The 19210-nt window shown below is 46.6% G+C and overlaps 1 protein-coding gene across 2 annotated transcripts in view; it reads right to left on the minus strand.

The window, feature by feature from the left end:
* Positions 1–19210, minus strand: part of Entrep2 (endosomal transmembrane epsin interactor 2) — a 402661-nt gene that overhangs the window by 31532 nt on the left and 351919 nt on the right. For both annotated transcript variants that reach the window (XM_075952880.1, XM_075952878.1), the window contains one exon: positions 1702–1809. In XM_075952880.1, the coding sequence (XP_075808995.1) occupies positions 1702–1809 (108 nt within the window). The remainder of the gene's footprint in view (positions 1–1701; positions 1810–19210) is intronic.

Here is a 19210-nt window from a genome sequence, read left to right on the forward strand (position 1 = left end):
AACTGCCATCGTCTACAGCCTTCAGTTCTGTTAGTTTAGCTGAATTGGTGTGATATTTACAGATCAATAGCAAAATCCACCGAGGTGGGTAGAGCCTTCTGGTATTTATATTTAACCTTTCCTTTAAACAGCAAGCTGGAGAAAATTGCCAACACAAGGCCTCCATGAATGAGGCCAAAAGTTCATCGGACTGAATAAGTGCTTAATTAGACACCTTCCAGAACACCACGACCTCTCAAGAAAGGTCAGCTCGCTATGACAGCTGCGTGGATGTATGGTGTGAGCACCAGGCTGCGCGCCACATACAATTAGGGACCAACGGAGGTGTAACATATTGGTAATGATGCTCTCTGGCCTTATATCTTGATTAACGGATGCGCCGCTAAAAGGCAGCTGAGGAGGAAGATTTAAGAGAAAAGCCCACTATAGGGATAACCTGTCTTTAGTGAAATGCTTAAAACATTGGGTAGAGGGCACAGCGGTCTTGTGGGTCAGGTTGAAAGACAAAGAGAGCTCGTGTGGCTTGTCCCAGCCAAACATTGTGGTGTTGGGAGGTGGGTCTAGTGGGAAGTACTTGGGTAAGAGGGCTCGACCCCACCTGAATGGATTAATGCTATCTAGAGGGAGTGATTTACTCTAATAAGCAGGGTTAGCTACCACTGGGGGACAGGGCTGTTAAAAACAACAACAACAAAAGATTAGCCCTTGTCCTTGTTCTGTCTCCTACATGCACTCACTTCCCTTCTGCCATTTGCCACGAGATTTACACCAGAAGCCAACCGCAAACAGTTGTGCAATCTTGGGGTCTTCACCTCCCAGAACTGGGTGCTAAGTAAACCTACTTTCTTTGTAAATTACTTCGTCTTGGCTATTCTGTTACAGTAAGAGAAAAGAAAAAAAGCAGAGAGAGAGAGAGAAAGAGACAGAAAAAGAGAGAAAGAGAGAGAACACAAACGGGAGGGAGGAAGGGAGAATGGGCACAAGAGTGACTATTACCCTTAGCACTAAAAACCAATACCCATTTCTTTTTATTATGAGTTTCAAAATAATGTATTGAACTCTAGGCTAGTCTGTGGTCCATTCATGCTGAGACCACAAAGAGCCATCATGACTTATGAAGTGTGCGTTTAGAGATGTTTATTAACAAGAACACAACCCTGCTCTGGCCTTACCACTCCCATGGGAGCAGACGGTTTATTTTTTTTAAAGACTCTGACCATGACACCAGATGAGGGCCACTGGGCCCTGACCTCAGGGTTAATTAGCAAATTTCAAAAGCCAAGAACAGCAGTTTTTCAATTTGAGAATCATCTTCCAATAACTCCAAACTTCTTTTATTACAGAGAATTCTGAAGAATAAGGACAGGCCTTGCTCTGAAGTTCCCAGAGGGTGTCCAGCACGGCAGGATTTTAACTTAGTTAGGGACACATTCCAGGTGCTTGGAATCGGGGAGATGCTATCATAAACATGGAACTCTGCTGATGTCTGAAGTAAGGCCATGGCAGCGAAGATGCAGAATCACCCTCTTCAGGGTGCTTCATAAGGCGACCAAGGATCTCTGAGCAGTCTGGACTGATAGAACCCATGGTTCTCTAATCAGAGGCAGAGAACACATGCACACTGGACTCCAGTTGGTTAGAGGAGGGAGGGCTGGGCTGGCCACTCTGAGAGGGCCTGGGCAAGAGCGGGGTCTCACTCACCATCTGTAGGACATCAGCAGAGACCATCTGCATACAGCACATGGCTGTGGCCAATGCGCACACGATGGTGGAGAGGACGTTGAGGGCACACACGCTGAAGAGGAGATCCTGAAAGAAGAAAGAAAAGAAAAGAAAAGGGTCAGTTCTTCCTGGTCACTCAGATGCAGAATCCAGGGCACACAGTAAGCCCGGGGCAGCGCCACATGAGCAGAATGCTCGTTTTGTATGTGGCTGTATTTTATTCACGCTCAAAATTAGCCTTTAAAATACACACATTTGTTTGTGTTTTTACTATGATGCTCAAACTGTCATTAATACTAAAAATACTAAAATAGGTCTTTCATAATTTTGGTAATTCTTAGGTAGTCTGTAAAATAGCCGAGAAAATATTGGGATGCTCATGTCAGAAGGTGAGTAATTTTTATCAGTCACAAAGTATAGCTCGACAATGATGAGTGTTTAATAAAATGTAGTCTTTAAATGACTTTTTTTTTGTGTTTATGGAACTGTAGATTCCCATGTAATTGTCAGAAATAATGCCAAGTTATCACGTGTACCCAGTGATAGCATCTTGCAAAACCACAGCTCAGCTCATTATCCCAGCCAGGATACTGACAGCCCAGGCAAGACATGGAACACCCCACCACTGTGGCTCTCCCGTGTTGCCTCTTAAAAAGAAACTTCCCTCCTTCTGCCTGCTTCTCACTCCAAATATCTTCTGTCAACCACTAGCTTGCTCCTCAGTGCTTATTTCAAGAATGCTACATGAATAGAATCACAGAGCCTGTGACCATTTGCAATTGTTTCTTTTTTTCTTCTTCATTCCGCACAACTGTCTTCTGATCCACCAAGGCTGTGGTATGCATTAACAGGCCATTCCTCTTTATTGGTGAGTAGTATTCCACTATATGGATGTACCACAATTGGTTTAACCTGGGAAATCTGCAACTTGGGACGACACGAATAAAGCATGCATATTTTGTGCAGGTGTTTATGCGAATGGAAGTCTTTATTTCTCTGTAGCAATTGTCCCAGACAACGATGGCATAGTTAGTTTTGCAAGGAACAGCGAACCATTTGACGTTCACGCCCATAATGCATGAGCAGTCCAGCTTCTCTGCAGCATTGCAAATGTTTTGTGTGGCTTCTAGCTTAGCCGTTCTGATGGGTCTGTGTGGATTTACTTTTCCAGCTCTATTTCCAATTTCCCTGATGTGTAAAGATGTCGAACGATTTCTTCTCCCTTGCTATTTGCCATCTGGTTCCTCTTTAGTAAAATGTCTTTCAGGTTTTGCTCATTTTCCCGTTGGCTTGTTTGCCCTTTCCCTCCTGGCTTTTAAAAGTTCTTTTCACAGGCACACGAGTTGCAGATTATTTTCTCAAACTGCAGCATGGCTTTCCAAGAACTTCCCATGGTGCCTGGGTTTGGGATGCAATAACAAAAATGTCACCAGATGTGTGACAAGACATTTGTTTCCTACCTTTGGGGTGGGGGGGCTAAGGGTATAGAGCAAGACATTGTATCTTCTGGCTGTGGCTTTGCCTCATGGGAACAGGGCAGCAAGTTCTCTGGGTTCTCTAAGGACTCCACCTCAATGACATCATTTTGTATGGAGTCATGATGCTCTAATAATGTCATAGTAGGGTCAGGATTTTAGCATTTCAGCATAGGAATTTGGGGCGAAGGGGACGTCCAATCCATTGCCAGTTAGCTTTTCATAGAGCACAGATTTCCAAAATTCTCTCCCCTCCCTCCCTCTCCCTCTCCCTCTCTCTCTCTCCTCTTGCCATGCTTTGGGTGCCAAGTCTGTCTAGCTCTAAATACTTAAATATTTTCCCACGTTTTTTTCCCTAAACAATTTTAGAGTTTTGTTTACGTCCATGCCCATGGCTCATTTTGAGATAATTATTGGATAAGGTTTAAGTTGCAATTCATTTTTGTCCTTTTAATTTTAATTTCCGTATGCTCATTGTGAGTATATAGAAATGTGGTGTGTGTATGTTTATGTGGTATATTGTGATCTTGAATTCATTAGTTCCAGTCATTCTAAAAGACACTTTGGCATTTTCTATGTAGAGAATTAAGTTCTCTGCAGATGTTGTTTCTCTGCACTTCACAAGCTGCTGCCCACTTGCCTTGCCTTAGAGCACTAGCTGGGACTCTGACCCCTGGAAGTTGCAAGACAAAAGCAGACACCTTCACCTTGTTCTCCATCTTAGAGGGTCTACTCCAAGGCATTGCTCTCTATCTTAGAGGGTCTACCCATGGCATTGTTCTGTCTTGGGGGTCTGCTTCATGTCATGGTTCTTTATCTTAAAGGGTCTGCTTCATGGTATTTAACTGTCCAAAGGCAATTCATTCTTCTTTGGGACATTCATAATGAAATGCCATAAATATTATTTACAAAAATCCTATTTAAAAAAAAACGGGGCTGGAGAGATGGCTCAGAGGTTAAGAGCACTGGCTGCTCTTCCAGAGGTCCTGAACTCACTTTCCAGCAGCTACATGGTGGCTCACAACCATCTATAATTCAATCTGGTGCCTTCTTCTGGCATGCGGGCAGCACACTGCATACATAATAAATAAATCTTTAAAAAAATGACCCCAAAGATTCACAAAATTGACCAATGATCCATCACCCAACTCTAGCTTTTTTGAATAGACAAAACACTATACACATCCCAAAAGTTACCGGTAAAGATTCTCTTCACAAAAGAACAACAGTATTCAGGTTAGATACAGTGATCTATCAAAGGGTGAGCATCTCCGAGAGGAAATAAAAGATGATTCTCTCTGTGACTGACATTGTGCATGCATGCAGGTGTCCGTGTCCATCTGACTGTCTAGTCCACCACAATTTCCAGGGCTTGTTCCTGTAGTCATGAACCAGTGTCTTTAATTCTAGAACACCTTCTAGGAAGGCTGTCACTGCAGAAGTCACTGTCTACTCCCTTCCCTTGGAACCTCGAGGCCAACTTGCGAGATAGAAAAGGGGTGTGATTCTGACAATATTATGGAGTGTAAATTTAGCTCGTGGCATTTCATGGTTCTCAAGGTTGGATAGTCCAGTGTAAGTGGAGCCAGAGGAAGGAGTCTGGGCTTACCATCTAAGCAGTGCTCAGTCTGTGGCTAAGGGTTCCCACTGTCATCCCCGCCATGGCGACACCTCTAAACAATGTGAGAATCCAAGTCTGCCCAGCCCTGTGAGCCCAGGCTCAGTGTCTCTAATCCTTTCTGGTAGCCCTGTTCCTGGCCTCTAGTAGTTTCTTTCCCAGCATATGATAACAGTGTTCAACAGAATACCCAAGGGACACTCTTCACAGACCCCATAGGAACCACAAGTCCTTTACTGCATCCCCATACATTTTGTCAATTTGGTGGTTGCTTCAAGCAGGAGGTAAATCTCGTCCCTGGCTACGCCATCTTGGGAAGAGGCTTTGGGTGGCGTTTTTGTTTTGGATTATGGTATAGCTGAGCAGGCCATAAAGTTGCTACGGCCACTCCATATGCCCCTTCTGCTCCTCAAGCCACTAAAGAAGGAACAGGATGGGAGTTTGAACATGGAACAGAACACATACACAGTTCTAGAGAGAGGATAAGGAGCTCCAGCTGTGTTTTTAACTCATTACCAATGAAAATGTGTGATGTTGGAGTGGCAACAAGAGCTTCACTTAAAATGACTGAGAAAGTAATTTGAAGGCTATAGCATAGAACCTGAGCTTTCACAGGGCTCCAAAGTTTGGAAACACTGAAGAGACTGGTGATATGCTACTGTAGAGGGGTGTGAGCCACAGCCCACAGATATATGGAGACGGTGTCTGAGCCAGACTTCAGAGCCCACGTCAATACAGTGTGGCCATGTTTTGTGGATGAGTAGGGGGATAATAAATGAGGATGAAGAGATGACAGGAGGTCATCCTTGTTAGTGTAACCTGGGAGACCAGCCCCAGGGCCAGGGGGTGATGGGAGATGTCCATTTCAAACAAGTATCATCTGGGACACGGGATGTACCGTTCCACAGACAAGCTAGAGAGTGGTTGGCAAAGCAGATCTGTAGCTCATGATGGTGTCCAGATCTGGAGGAGCAGAGTTGGAGCTGTCCCATGACCTTGACCTTGAGAATGTTCCTCACGTGTCCAGTGGCCTATATTTACTCCTATTTCTAGATCCATCACACTTCAGGGGTCAGGGTACCCCAACCAGTACCCTGAAGGAGACACATGTCTGCAATGAGATCACCATTTTTACCTTATGGGGACATTAGAGAACATTATACCGGACTCTTCATTATATATTTTACATGTGTCTAAGGGTAATTCCAAATTATAACTAAAAGAGTGATCCCCATCAATGCAGCATAGCTAGAAACAGATTGAAAACTGGGAAGTTCAACTTCAGTGACCACATGTCCCACTGTCACTGAGATGGATGCCCTGAAAGTATCACTAATTTCGCATCCACTTCCACCAGCCTTAAAACCTCTCACGAACACACACCCTGAGGCGAGCGCTGCTTTATGTCTTGTGAGATGTGTTTATTTGAAACACATTCCAGAATGACTTCTTTCCCACCGCTCCCCCAGCTGCTTCTCTAACAACACAACGCTGGAATTGGGTTTAAATGTTGCTTTACAATCCCTTTCTGGTTTAAATGACACCTTCACAGCCACGGCAGCTTCCTCAGGGCATCACCGCGAATGCTAGAGTTCAGTCTGTAAAATCCCTGTCCACGGTCGGTGGAAATGCAAGCATGGAGACAGTGCGCCTGTCAGTGCTGATCACGAAGCCGGCCGCTAGACACTTGCCACCACTACCTGCCAGGTTACTAATCTAATTCTTAAGAAACTCCCTCACAGAACACTTCGGGCATAGAACAAAAACAAGAGGGAAAAAGTTGTAGATACTCAGGCAAATCTACACATGATGAAGTCTCCAAAGAATTTCTGCACTCCCGGTAAATCTTCCAGCACAATTACTAGAGACGAGTGTCAGCAGCGACATCTCACAGATGCCTCCACATCAGGAAACTTGCAGTCCAGGGCTTGGATACCTTTGCCTTCTGGAAATGTCCTTGTGCAGATGACAAGCCCCTACAACCCTTTCCGTGCATCCATTCACCAGGTTTTTCTCTTTTGACATGTTTTCCTTCTGTCAGCTGAGGCGTCCCGCTGGGTAGCCTAGCACACGAAACAGGAGGTGGAGGATCATGGATATCTGATGTAACCGAATGTGGAGTGGGGTTGGGCTTTGCCTGGCTTGTCATTTTAGATACCTGCGCCCTGTATTGTTTCTATCCTGGACACGTCTGACACTAGCTATGTTTTCCTCTCCTACCTGACATTTATTTATCTGTGTGTGGAGACAGTCAGCCACGGGTGTGGGCACATCTCCAAGTTCCTTCTGATCCAGATCTTAACTGCTCTCTCTGTGCAGCTCACTTCCCTGGGCTGAGTTTGCAATAAGCAATTCTGGAGAAAGAGGAAAGAGGTGACATGTGCCCCCAAAGTGTAGATTTACTACGTAGGCATGGACTCCCCAAGTTCCACATTCCTCGTCCGTCACCAAGCTTGCTGTGTGCACAGGCCTCCAGACTGGGGACTTTGACTGAGGGCAGATCAGTCCCTCTGGACAGTGCTTCTATTGGGAGCATTCAGACTCCCTGTCTCTGAACCAGGACTCTCTTGTCTTCTGTCAGAGAGATAGCAGCAACCAAGAACAGGCGATGTCCCCAGTTAGTTCCTTGGGCAGCTGAGGATAGGGAACCTGAAATGACCCTATCCTATAGCAATACTGATGAATATCTTGCATATCACCATAGAACCTTCATCTGGCGATGGATGGAGATAGAGACAGAGACCCACACTGGAGCACTGGACTGAGCTCCCAAGGTCCCAATGAGGAGCAGAAGGAGGGAGAACATGAGCAAGGAAGTCAGGACCACGAGGGGTGCACCCACCCACTGAGACAGTGGGGCTGATCTATTGGGAGCTCACCAAGGCCAGCTGGTCTGTGACTGAAAAAGCATGGGATAAAACCGGACTCTCTGAACATGGCGAACAATGAGGGCTGATGAGAAGCCAAGGACAATGCCACGGAGTTTTGACTCTACTGCATGTACTGGCTTTGTGGGAGCCTAGCCAGTTTGGATGTTCACCTTCCTAGACATGGACGGAATGGGGAGGACTTTGGACTTTCCACAGGGCAGGGAACCCTGACTGCTCTTTGGACTGGAGAGGGAGGGGGAGAGGAGTGGGGGGAGGGGAGAAGGGCGGGAAGAGGCGGGAAATGGGAGGCTGGGAGGAGGCGGAAACTTTTTTTTTCTTTCTCAATAAAAAAGTAAAAAAAAAAAAGAACAGGCTGGTTTGTTAGTTTAAAAGGAGATAAAGTCATAGACCCTATGGGAGAAATAGAGAACATTCCAACTTCCATCTGGAATGGTAGCAAGACCAGAGACCACATCTTCCACCACTGTAGATGGCAGAATGGCGTGTTCATGAACATTCATTTGAAAATGTATAAGCTACCTCATTGTGCTCTTTTGAATTTTAAGTTCAGACTTGAAGGAAACAATGTATTTAATTCTCATATTTCTAATCACACAGAGAAAAAATTAATTTAACCTTTCTATAAAGTAATGCAGAAAGTGTCTCAGTAAAACAAGACACACAAAACAACCCTTTCGTTTCTGGTAAAATAATCAATGTGTGTGCATATGTACACGGTGACTTTCATGTCCCACATTTTTTCCCAATGAATTTTACAATCACGAAGCAGATACCGAGCCACGTAATTTGCTTCTGTAGAAGGCCGTGGTTGGATCCTGGATAGCCTAAGTTCAGATCCTAGGAAAGGGGCTAAAACTAGGCTGCCCTATAAAGAAGGTGAGTGACATTTTCTTATAGAACTTAAAAAGAAAGAAACCAGTAATGGCAATCACGGCAGTGTGGCACAGGCCAGCCCACTATCTGTGAAGCTCCTATCCACAGATTCAGTCACTCGTGGATGGAAAAAAAAAACCACAGGGGAAAATGGCTCTACAGTGAACATGTACAGACTTAAATTTCTTTGTAATTATTATAGGGGTGTGAGAAGGCAACTTTGGGGAGCCAATTCTCTCCTTCCCCTGTGAGCTCTAGAGATGAACTTGGGCTCTCTGACTTGCATGGCCAGCACTTTGCCCCACTACACCATCTCATCTACCCCATGTGCAGACTGTACTTCCTGTCATTAGTCTTTAAATGATACAGTAGGATAATCATTTCATAGTGTTTCCATTGCTAGGTACCATGAGACTTGTACAGAACACACACGGACACTGTATATTTTCTCTAAGGCACTTGAGCATCTTCAGATATATCCTGCAGATACCAAAGGATGAGGGTGTGGCAGAGGGAGAGAGAAGAAATAAAGACATATTCAGCGGAAAAGAATGCAAAGAAATATTAGAGCTCGGTCTGTGACTAACACGGCAAAAATAGATTTTGATGGAAAGAATGAATTAGCCAGTAACCCCAAGATAAATCACTGCTTATACAACATGCATGAAAAGATGAATAAGGTGAATGGGAAAGGAAAGTTAACACATGAGCATACCATTATGCTTAGACAACAGCGATGGACTTCCTAAACAAAAGCAAACCTCACAGAAACGACAAAAGCAAATAGCCGATAAAAATCCATCCGCAGACATGAGTAGCCGTTCTCAGGAGAAGAATGGGATGGTGGACAAGTATCTGAGAAGCTCACCATGGATGGCCAGCTGGGTCAGGGGGCAAATGTGCTTGCTGCCTGACCTGAGTTTGATCCCTCAGACCTAGGTGGTGGGCGAGAATTGATTCCCTACACGCTGTCCTTTGACCTCCATACATGCACCAGCCATCCATGACGCACATATGAGCGTAAATACACACACACATACACACACACACACACAAATAAATAAATAATGGGAAATAGAGAGATTCCAGTAGTAACTGAGAAACATACATCAAAACCACAATATAACCTGCTGGACAAATTCTACAAATAACCTTGCCAAGTACCGCAGCGAGCCAACACGGATACCAAGACGTTTCAGGTGGAAGTAAATGATTTGGTATTATCTTTTAACGTTGACTATTTCCACTTCTCCTTGGGGTGCACTCACCTGTGGCTGTAAGGTGGATGGATACACAGGTGTTTGCTCTGACCAGCTCTCTTGCCAACATCAACTCTCCTTCCACAGGGCAGGGTTGAGCATACTGTGGTTTACATACAGATGGAAAATTCCCAAGCGGGGAAAACAAGCTACCAACACACAGAGCACATGAGGGTTTCGTGGAAATGAGCTAGTTATAAAACCGGAGTGAGTAAGGTGGAACAGAGTTGCTAAGAAGTAGGAAAATGGACAAAGAGCAGAGGAATTCACAAAAAGAGCCGGGAGACATGACACCCGGCAAATCAATAGGAAAGGTTGGGGTCACAGTCAATGACACCAGGCCCATCATTTATGTGTGGAGAGCCATCAGCAATGTCACACCGTTCCCAAGGGAGAAATTACAAACCATAAATCTGCTATATGCCACTGCAACTTCTGGATGAAAGCATAAAACCCGCAGCTCTGAGGGAGAGGACGGTGGGTGCACTCGATTATTTGGGAGTTTTGCACATGCAAATTTGGCGACTTGCTAAGATTTATTTTTAACTCCAAAATGTCTCTCTCCCTCTCCTTTCCTGTCTCTGTCCCCATGTCTGTCTCTCCTTCTCTGGATGCATGCGCACTGTGTAATGTGCGGGTCTGTGGTGTGTGTGTGTGCGCGGGTCTGTGGTGTGTGTGTGTGTGTGTGTGCGGGTCTGTGGTGTGTGTGCGCGCGGGTCTGTGGTGTGTGTGTGTGTGTGTGTGCGGGTCTGTGGTGTGTGTGTGTGTGTGTGCGGGTCTGTGGTGTGTGTGTGTGCGCAGGTCTGTGGTGTGTGTGTGTGTGCGCGGGTCTGTGGTGTGTGTGTGTGTGTGCGGGTCTGTGGTGTGTGTGTGTGCGCGGGTCTGTGGTGTGTGTGTGTGTGTGTGTGCGGGTCTGTGGTGTGTGTGTATGTGTGTGTAGTGCACGCACCCATGGGTATGTGCGTGCATGTGGAGGCTATAGCAGGATGTTGCGTGCCTTCCTCTATCCCTCTCTGACTTGAGAAAGGGTCTCTTGGTAACTGGAAGTTTGTCCTCTGGCTGAGCGGCGGGTCAGTGAGTACTTAGGATCTGTTTATCTAGCTTCTCCCTGCTGCTGAGGCTACGGGCACGTGTAGGCAGTCACACTTGATTTTTACTGGAGTGTAGTGCATCAAATGCAAACTGGGGTCTTATACTAACAGAGCACCTGCTACTAAGTCATGTCCTCAGTCCCTACGGGCCCCCCCATTTATTCCCCCCCACTGACCCCTCTCCCAAAGAAATCCTGTCAAAGTCATAAAATAACCATGCAAAACACAGTTCTCTATAGATAGTTGGCAAAAGGTTCTGACCAAGGACTTGAAGGAGCCAAGCCCCGTTTTTTACCTAAGAGTAATTGTTTCCTGTGGGATTTGGTGTTCGTGGCAATTTTAGAAAATATAATTTTATGAACAAAGAAAACTAACTGCATTTCTTAAACAAGGCAAAAGGCATAAATTATTAAAAAATGATGAACATTTGTATTGAAATGTTAAGACATTTAATGAGAAAAAAGACATTAAAACCAGAAAAGAAAGAAAATTAGGGTGCAGATGGAGGTTCTGTCCGCAGTACACTCACTCCAAGAAACAATCACTATTCAGAAGGCAAAAGGAACATTTACAAATTCAAAGCAAATTACAACTCAGTGCAAAAGTAGTGAAGGAGATGAACAAAGCCGCTCAGTGGTCTTAGCACATGCAGGCTGCGGCATTGCCTGTGGCCAGGAGGATGCACAGACCAGCCCTGGGATGATGTCTTGACCTGCTCTCGGGTGCCCACAGCAGAAGGCATGCAAACACGTGGAAACAGTCAGAGGCATGGGGACCTGGACAAAGTGGTGGCGGGAGCAATGCATCCAGCCGCTTCGGGGAACAATTTAGCAGTGCTCAGTGAAGTGGAGAACGCACGAATTGCAAGACACCGTGCTTTCCTCGGTGCCCAGGAGATATGAATGCGATGTGTGGCGTACTACTGTTTGTAAGAAGAACACATCGAGAGTCCACATTTCCATCAAGGAAATGCTGTAGGTCCACATGGGTAAAATGAAGCGTAGAAGTGAAAATGATCTGGATTCCTTCCCATGGATGACTCACAAGCAAGGACAGATGTAGGACAAATACAAGGTCACAAGTGCCATTTATGTGCAGCCTGAGACTATGCCAAAACATATAACATAGAAGCAGTACTCAGGCTTCTGGACCCCCAAATGTGAGGTTCGTCCTCACCAGCAAACAAGGAGGCAGGTCTCCAGCATCAGACACCAGCAAGGGCGAGTCTGATCCAGTATGGTTCCTAACTACCTAGAGATAGCTTAGATCCCACAGGCTAAGCAGCCCCTTGAGTCCAGCACCTCAGATATCAATCCTTAGTCCCAGGCTGTTTGACCGGCTAGTCACAAACTGAGCTTCCAACAGCCCACTCGATGGGTTTGATTTGCTAGGGGAACTCAGAACCTCAGAGAAACACGAACACATAGCACTTGATTACTGAGATGGTAAGGCGGGGAATATGGGAGGGGCGGCAGAGTGCCATGTCGTCTCTGGGTTTGAGTCTTCTGGAGAGCCCTACAAGTTCAGTGATTTGGGAACTTGGCCTTGATAGTGAAAGCAGGTCACTGGGTTGTGTCCCTGGGGACTCTGCCTTCTTGTGTTCCCCCTGTTTCTGCTTCTCATCTGCCTCAGAGAGGAAACCCCCTCCCATGCTGCTCTGCCCATGCTGCTCTGCCTCACAACAGGTCCAGAGCCACAGAGCCGAGTAACCATGGACAAAACCTTCTCAGACCACGGGCCAAACGAAAACCTTCCTCGACACTGTTTCCGTCAGGGTTTGTCATGCGGCGGGGAGGCTCACAAAGACACATGCTCAAATGTTGACTGGAGAACGGTAAGCAGGTCAAAGAAATCAGCAAAGCCTAGAAAATCCCAGAGTTAGCCAGAGTGGGGCCCAGTTATCATCCCGGGCTTGACCAAAAAAAAAAAAAAAAAAAAAAAAAAAGGGAGGGAGCCATATTATCAAGGTCTAGCCAAGTGTAGCCAAGAGAGTAGTGCTTCTCCAGAGAGCAGGGTGTGTGTAGCCAAAACCTGCCAGGGAAAATGGGCGCTGGAAGAAAACACGTGGCCCACCCTTTCACCCTCTCTCCTACCAGTGTCTCACACGGGGGAAACACAGCTAGGACAGCAGAGAGAAGTGAGCCCAGGCATGCAGTGTGCAGGATCAGCCCTGGCGCTCACAGAGAGACTCAGCACAGGTCCTGGGACTGGCAGGCAATAAATAAAGAATCCATCTGTCTCCAACTCTAATCCGTGATACATTAATTCAAACAACAAAGTTGCTCACACAGTTAACTCCTTTATATGTAGTTTTGTTTTCTTTGGTTTTAATTACCCCATGGTCCAAGAGCATTAAATAGAAAATTCCAGAAAAAAAAAAAACTACCACACATTTAAAATAATGTATTATGCCGTATTTACACAAATGCACTATTTTGCTTTTAGTTCCTGTCAATCTCTCACCATGCTTACTTTATAAGTCAAACTATGACGTAAACACATATGTATAGAGAGAATAGGCACATGTACCGTGGAAGCATCTATGATTCCACGTAGCTCCTGGGAGCCCTGGTCTATGTCGTCCACATATGAAGGGCACTAGTGTTTTGGTAGAACAATAGCTCTGGCTTTGGTTAAACATTTTACGTATATAAATGGATGTTGTATAAATATTCAAAAAAGAATTAATATACTATAAGATTTCTTACCCACCAGGTCTCATCTATATATATATATGTGTCTACCTATAATCTAACTAGTTTTTAGTGGCTTTACAGTGGTCAGGTATTGTTTTGAAAATGAGAGTTTGTCCTTGTAGTGGTTTGAACGAGATAGTCACCATAGGCACATGTATTTGAACACTTGGTCCCCAGCTGGTGGCACTGTTTGACTAGGCTTAGGAGATGTGCCCTTTCTGGGGGAAGTGTGCCACTGGAGACAGGCTTCCAGAGCTTCAGGCCCAGCTTCCAATTTGTTCTCTGTGCTTTGTGTTTTCAGTTCAAAACGTATGTCCTCTGCCTGCTGCTGCAGCCCCACATCTGCCATGAGGCTTGCTGGGGATGGAACCATAGAAACAAAGAAACCCTTCCTTCCATAGGTTGCCTTATCAGAGAGACAGAAAATAGCACATGCACTATACACTGAGCTCTGCGGTGCTCAAGGTTCGTGTTGTAATCACTGAGGGTTGAGGAAGTGCCTTTTGCTGTGCAAACCTTCTCAGAACAATTGTGGGACTCTGTCATAACTCTAGCTCTACTGAATCAGTCTTAAAATGATAGGTTTTCTTGAATAAATGCCAAGGTAGCATAAAAGAGATTAGTGAGATTCCAGATGACAAAGGTTTAGAGCCAGTCTGCCCTGGGGCTTTATGGGGATGACTACCTGTAGGCCCCTTCTTCACCAACACAATGTGAAATAAAAATTAAAAGTCTGGGGGTGGCTACTTGGGCACTGGAGACTCCAGCTGGTACTGCAGTTGAGGGAGGAAGCCCGCCATATGAAGTAACACCTTCCATGGAGGGCTTCACGTCAAGCCAATGTGCCTACCAAATTGTTATCTGGAAAACGTTTGGTCTGTTCCTGACCTCACACCAAGGAGATGCCATTGGTGAGGGCACCACCCTTGAGGCCTTTGCTATTTGTGGAGGTGTCACCCTGAGTAGTCTTGAAGAAAGTGCTGGGGACAGCAAGGTTTGTGCCTAGAAACAAGGGGTGAGGCTGAGGGCTAGATGGCTGCCCCTGGCTGTCAGTGGGAGGTCTGCTAGGCTTTGGGCCAGAAGGCACCTGGCCAGATGGTTGGAGAGAGATCACGTTGATCCTCGGTGTGTCCCTTGTACATGAGTGTGTACATGTGCATTTATGTATGTGTGTGAATGTGTTTGTGTACATGTGTGTATATGTGTATGCTTGTGAGTGTGCATGCATTTCACTTGTGATGCTTGAATGTGTGCGTGTATGTTGTTTGACATGTTGGGGCATGAGATAGGTGTCTGGCTCTACAGTGATGGCAGAAGGTGAAGGCTAGGCACTCATGATATCTAGGCATAACGGCACCTGAGTGGGAGGTCCTAGAAAGAGAGGTTTGTTGTCTGTGTCTATGAGAGGGGAGGGACTTCACTCCCTCACCCCAGAGTCCGGGGAAGGCTTGGGGGCACCACTATGTAAGGGTGAGAGGTAGCCTTCATGGCCCTTGGAATAAGGCCAGGCACTAGGCAAAACTGATGTCTGCAGAAGCATGCCGTCCTTGCAGAGCCTGCCCTGGAGGCAGGGAAACTCAGGAGCAAGTCCTATCCCTCCACAACAGGAAGCAGTACTGTCCTCCCAAAGTCACTCGTGGGTGATTTGTGAACTGTGACTGGAAGTGGTGACTGATGTGAGTTCTGAGAGGTAGCCGTGACCTACGGCCTGTGACCCGTGAAAAAGACCTGAGGTGGAAGGGCGAGAGGTGGGTCACAAAAGGGTGAGAGTAGGGGTCAGTTGTGACAACATCTGCAGAAAAATCGCCTGTGTCATTCATTTCTGAACTATTAATTCATTTCAGGAAGAAAGAGTATCAGCAGAAACTATGATGCGATTTGTTGTATTTACATTTTAAAATACTTAGCTCAAAGCAAAACGGTACATTTAAAAGATTATTAATAAATATGACTTAGTTGTCAATAATATAGGTGTTTTAGAAAAGAATACAAACGGAAGAAATCAATTCGGCTCGTGTAAACGCAGTGTTAGTGTTAGTGAGCACTGTGGCCTGAATATTTTTATCTGTAGAAACGCCTGCTTCGAGAATGTTCTTGTCAAGGGAATGACATCAGGAGATGGGCTCTTTGAGACAGAAGGTCAGGGGGATGCAGCTCCTGTGATGTTAGTGTCCTCGGGAGAAGATGCTGGAAGGAAACCACTTTTCCCCTCTCTCCCCCATGTGTGATGGCAAAAATGAGAAGCCAGTCACTCCTGAGTCTTCGGAAAAGAGCCTTTACCAGAGCCTGGCCATGCTGGTCCTCACACCTGGGACTTGAGGCTCCCACAATGATGTGAGAAAAGAAAGGTCTGTTGGGACTCAGGACAGCTCCGTGCTTGCTGTATTCAGACAGGTCTCTAGCGTAGAAGCTACAAGTGTTCTGTGTTCAGACCCCTACAAACAAGCACAGCAATGGGTGTCAGGAACCCCAGTGCTGGAGGGGGCACAGAGACAGGAGAATCCCCAGGGCTCACTGGACAACCAGTCTAACTGAATCAGTAAACCCCGAGTTCAATGGAAGTCCCTGTCTCAAAACATACCGTGAACAGCGGCGAAAGAAAATACCTTCTGTCCTCCACAGAAACATGCATGGGGAAAGGCACCTGCAGACACAGACAGACGGACAGACAGACACACAAGCACGCCCAAACACACACACAAAACTCTGTTGTTTTAGCCACCCAGTGTAAGCATTCTCCTACTGTGGTCCACACTGACCAAGGCATGCATGCGTGTGTGTGTGTGTGTGTGTGTGTGTAGTTTTTATCATTAAGAGCATCTCTAAGGCCACTTGCCTTCTGACTGTAGGGCCTGCATTGTAGCATTCTGCACTTCTTGGGGGGTACACATGCTCCCACAAATAACAAGACACAGCCACCTGCACACCCTGAGCAGCACAGCGAAGGCCTGCACCTGGCATTCCTGAATGCGGCATGGAGATATTTAAACCATCCGCCCTGCAAGGTGCCTCCCCTCTTCGCCTCCTGCTGGGAAAGCCAGGAAGGTGTCGGAAACAAGGGGTAATTTCATCAGCGGCTTTAATTCTGACATACGGAAATCTTTTATTTTCCTTAGCAATCCCCTTTCCCGTAAAGGCGAAGGTGCTCACGAAATGGCTCAGGTGTTCCAAGTTAATCAGTCACGGGCTGAAATAGCAATGGTCCGCAAGGTGCTTTCTCGGTTTTCACGCAGAATGTTTTACAAGGAGAACTTCAGAGGAAACAAAGGCTTCGCAGCTGAGAGCCCCATGGAGCAGGTAGGAAAAGGCCAGGCAGATCTCACCTGCGTGTTAAAAAGGCGCCCTCATGCATACCGCAACTGTGAGCCTGCAAGCCCGGGAGCCGGCGTGGTGCAGCTGTGCTCCCAGCCCCACTCAGTAGCACCACAGGAACGCTGGTTTTAACTAGCACCATCTTCCATTACTGTGTGCTGTCTCACACTGCCAAATAATTCCCCAGGGAAACACAGAGGGGCAGCATGTTTGTGCTCAGGACAACCCTGAGTCTATCTGTTTTGCTTAGGAACTGAAGGCCAATTAGCTTTGCGCATGACTGAAAGAAAATGTCAATATTAAAGGACTCAGTTTAGTTAGCCCTCTAAGCCCATGATCTTCAGGCAGGGATGGCTCTAGACTTCAGAATCAGGCAAAGCAGTCAATTACTGTCCCTTCATTAGCTATTGATTCCATTGTCATTGTGTGATTAGGCAGTGTTCTAGCAATTCAGTGCTTGAGTGTCCCACCCCCTTTAATTCCAGGGAACGCCAGGCAGAGGATGGTGTCCTCCAGGGTCTGATGCACTCCTGCAAGAGATGGCTTTTCCGTCACTGGTAATGTCCCACTCTCCTCTAGGGGAACAAGGGAGCAAGGCCTCCTGAGGAGAGCTGGGGGAGGACAGGAAGCCAGGAGGAAGCCCCTAGAGCAGGGACTGGCTAGGCAATCACCTAGTGAATTCCATTTGAATGGAAAGAGGTCCGGCAGGTAGGGAAACTATTGCAGCCTGTCCTCTTGGCCATTACAGGTCAGCACCTATGGGTGGCGACAATGATGGCTCACCTGAACTAGGTCAGCAGAGATGGACACGGGGAAAATAATGTAAGTCCCATTGCCAGGTTACTCAACAGGGACAGTGAGGAGAGGGAGGTCAGAGAGGGCAGTAAGGTTGTGGCTCCTTACTGTTCTATACTGCCCTTTATTCTTGGTGTTGACGCAGTTGGTAGAGACGAAATCTTTGCATCACCCCCCGACCCCTGTACCCATGGCAGACATATCCAATGAGGGTCCACTCAGTATCAGCAGATAAAGATGGACACACAGGTCCAACAGAGCAGCATTATTGGGGGACAAAGATTGTTATCTGGGTAAACTGAGACAGAGGAGACTTGAATAGTGTCCCATGAGGCTGATGCTAGAGAGATTTCTTCCATGGGGGTTGTGCAGTATTGGCATTCACTGGCTGGAGAGAACTCCTCAACTCACACCCTTCCTGTTGGCTAGAGAATTACTATTCCCAGCGGAAGAGACTGTAGATACTGACTTCAGCTGTTTATCCGAGTCTACGGGAACATTCTGTAGTTTAACCCTTAGCAGGTATGAGTACAAAGGCCTCTTGGTAACATCCTGACTCCACTTTAGAAGACCCTAGTTGGCATTGTATCATTTTTGTCTTACCCTGTCTTCTAAGCTCATGACTTAAGTGTGTCCAAGGCTCTAACTCACCCCCATCAGCTTACCCTCGGTGCTCTAAGCAGAACTTGACACCCGTGTCCAGGCCTGTCTGTTGTGATACAGACTCCCTGAGCACCGATGGACCTGCTCCAGCATAAGCTAGCTTGGGTCTCTCACAGGTCGTAGCCTGTGGCCAGCTACTGTGGGTCCCCTCTCTGCTCTCTGATGAAGCTCCTTTGCCAGGACTGGACACTGGCTTAGTTTTCTGGTACCTGGTCCCTAGCTTAGGGAGGGTATTTACTTACTGGCTTCATTTTGTTAGGTACCCATGCCTGGGCCAGTCAGTTGTGGCCAAGTATCCTGATAGGTAGGAGGTGTTGAACCCAGGTGCTCACCAAGCCTGGGTACTTGAGCTCAGTACTCTCTAGCCCCACAAACTACTATGCCACTGTGACAGAAGACAGAACTGGAGCTGCTGTCTGTCTCCAGGAACTCATTTCTTGGTCACATCACATCATACAGCAAGTCTCCCTCATCTGATTCCCTTACTCCGGGGCATGTGGCTTTCAGTGCTTCTTCGCTGCTCTGGGTTTGAGTACCTATTCTGCAAGACTGGGGCCAGGTTAGCCTTCCAATGCCAATCTCTGGAACAACCTCTGCCCTGTGTGTGCAGTTACCTGCCTGTGGCATCAGGATGCTCCTTACTGGGAGAGGGGTCTGGATTACAGGGCATCCGGGGGAGGGTGGGACCATTCATTTTCCTGTCTCTGTGACTGACTGTCACAGCTGGACTGATTTTGGTCACCTAGGAAATTCCTCCTTAAAGCCATCCCAGAGAGCAGAGAGTCACTTGGTTGTTCGGCTGCAGACATGTCATG

Source organism: Microtus pennsylvanicus, chromosome 18 (genome assembly GCF_037038515.1).
Source record: "Microtus pennsylvanicus isolate mMicPen1 chromosome 18, mMicPen1.hap1, whole genome shotgun sequence".
Taxonomy (NCBI): Eukaryota; Metazoa; Chordata; class Mammalia; order Rodentia; family Cricetidae; genus Microtus; species Microtus pennsylvanicus.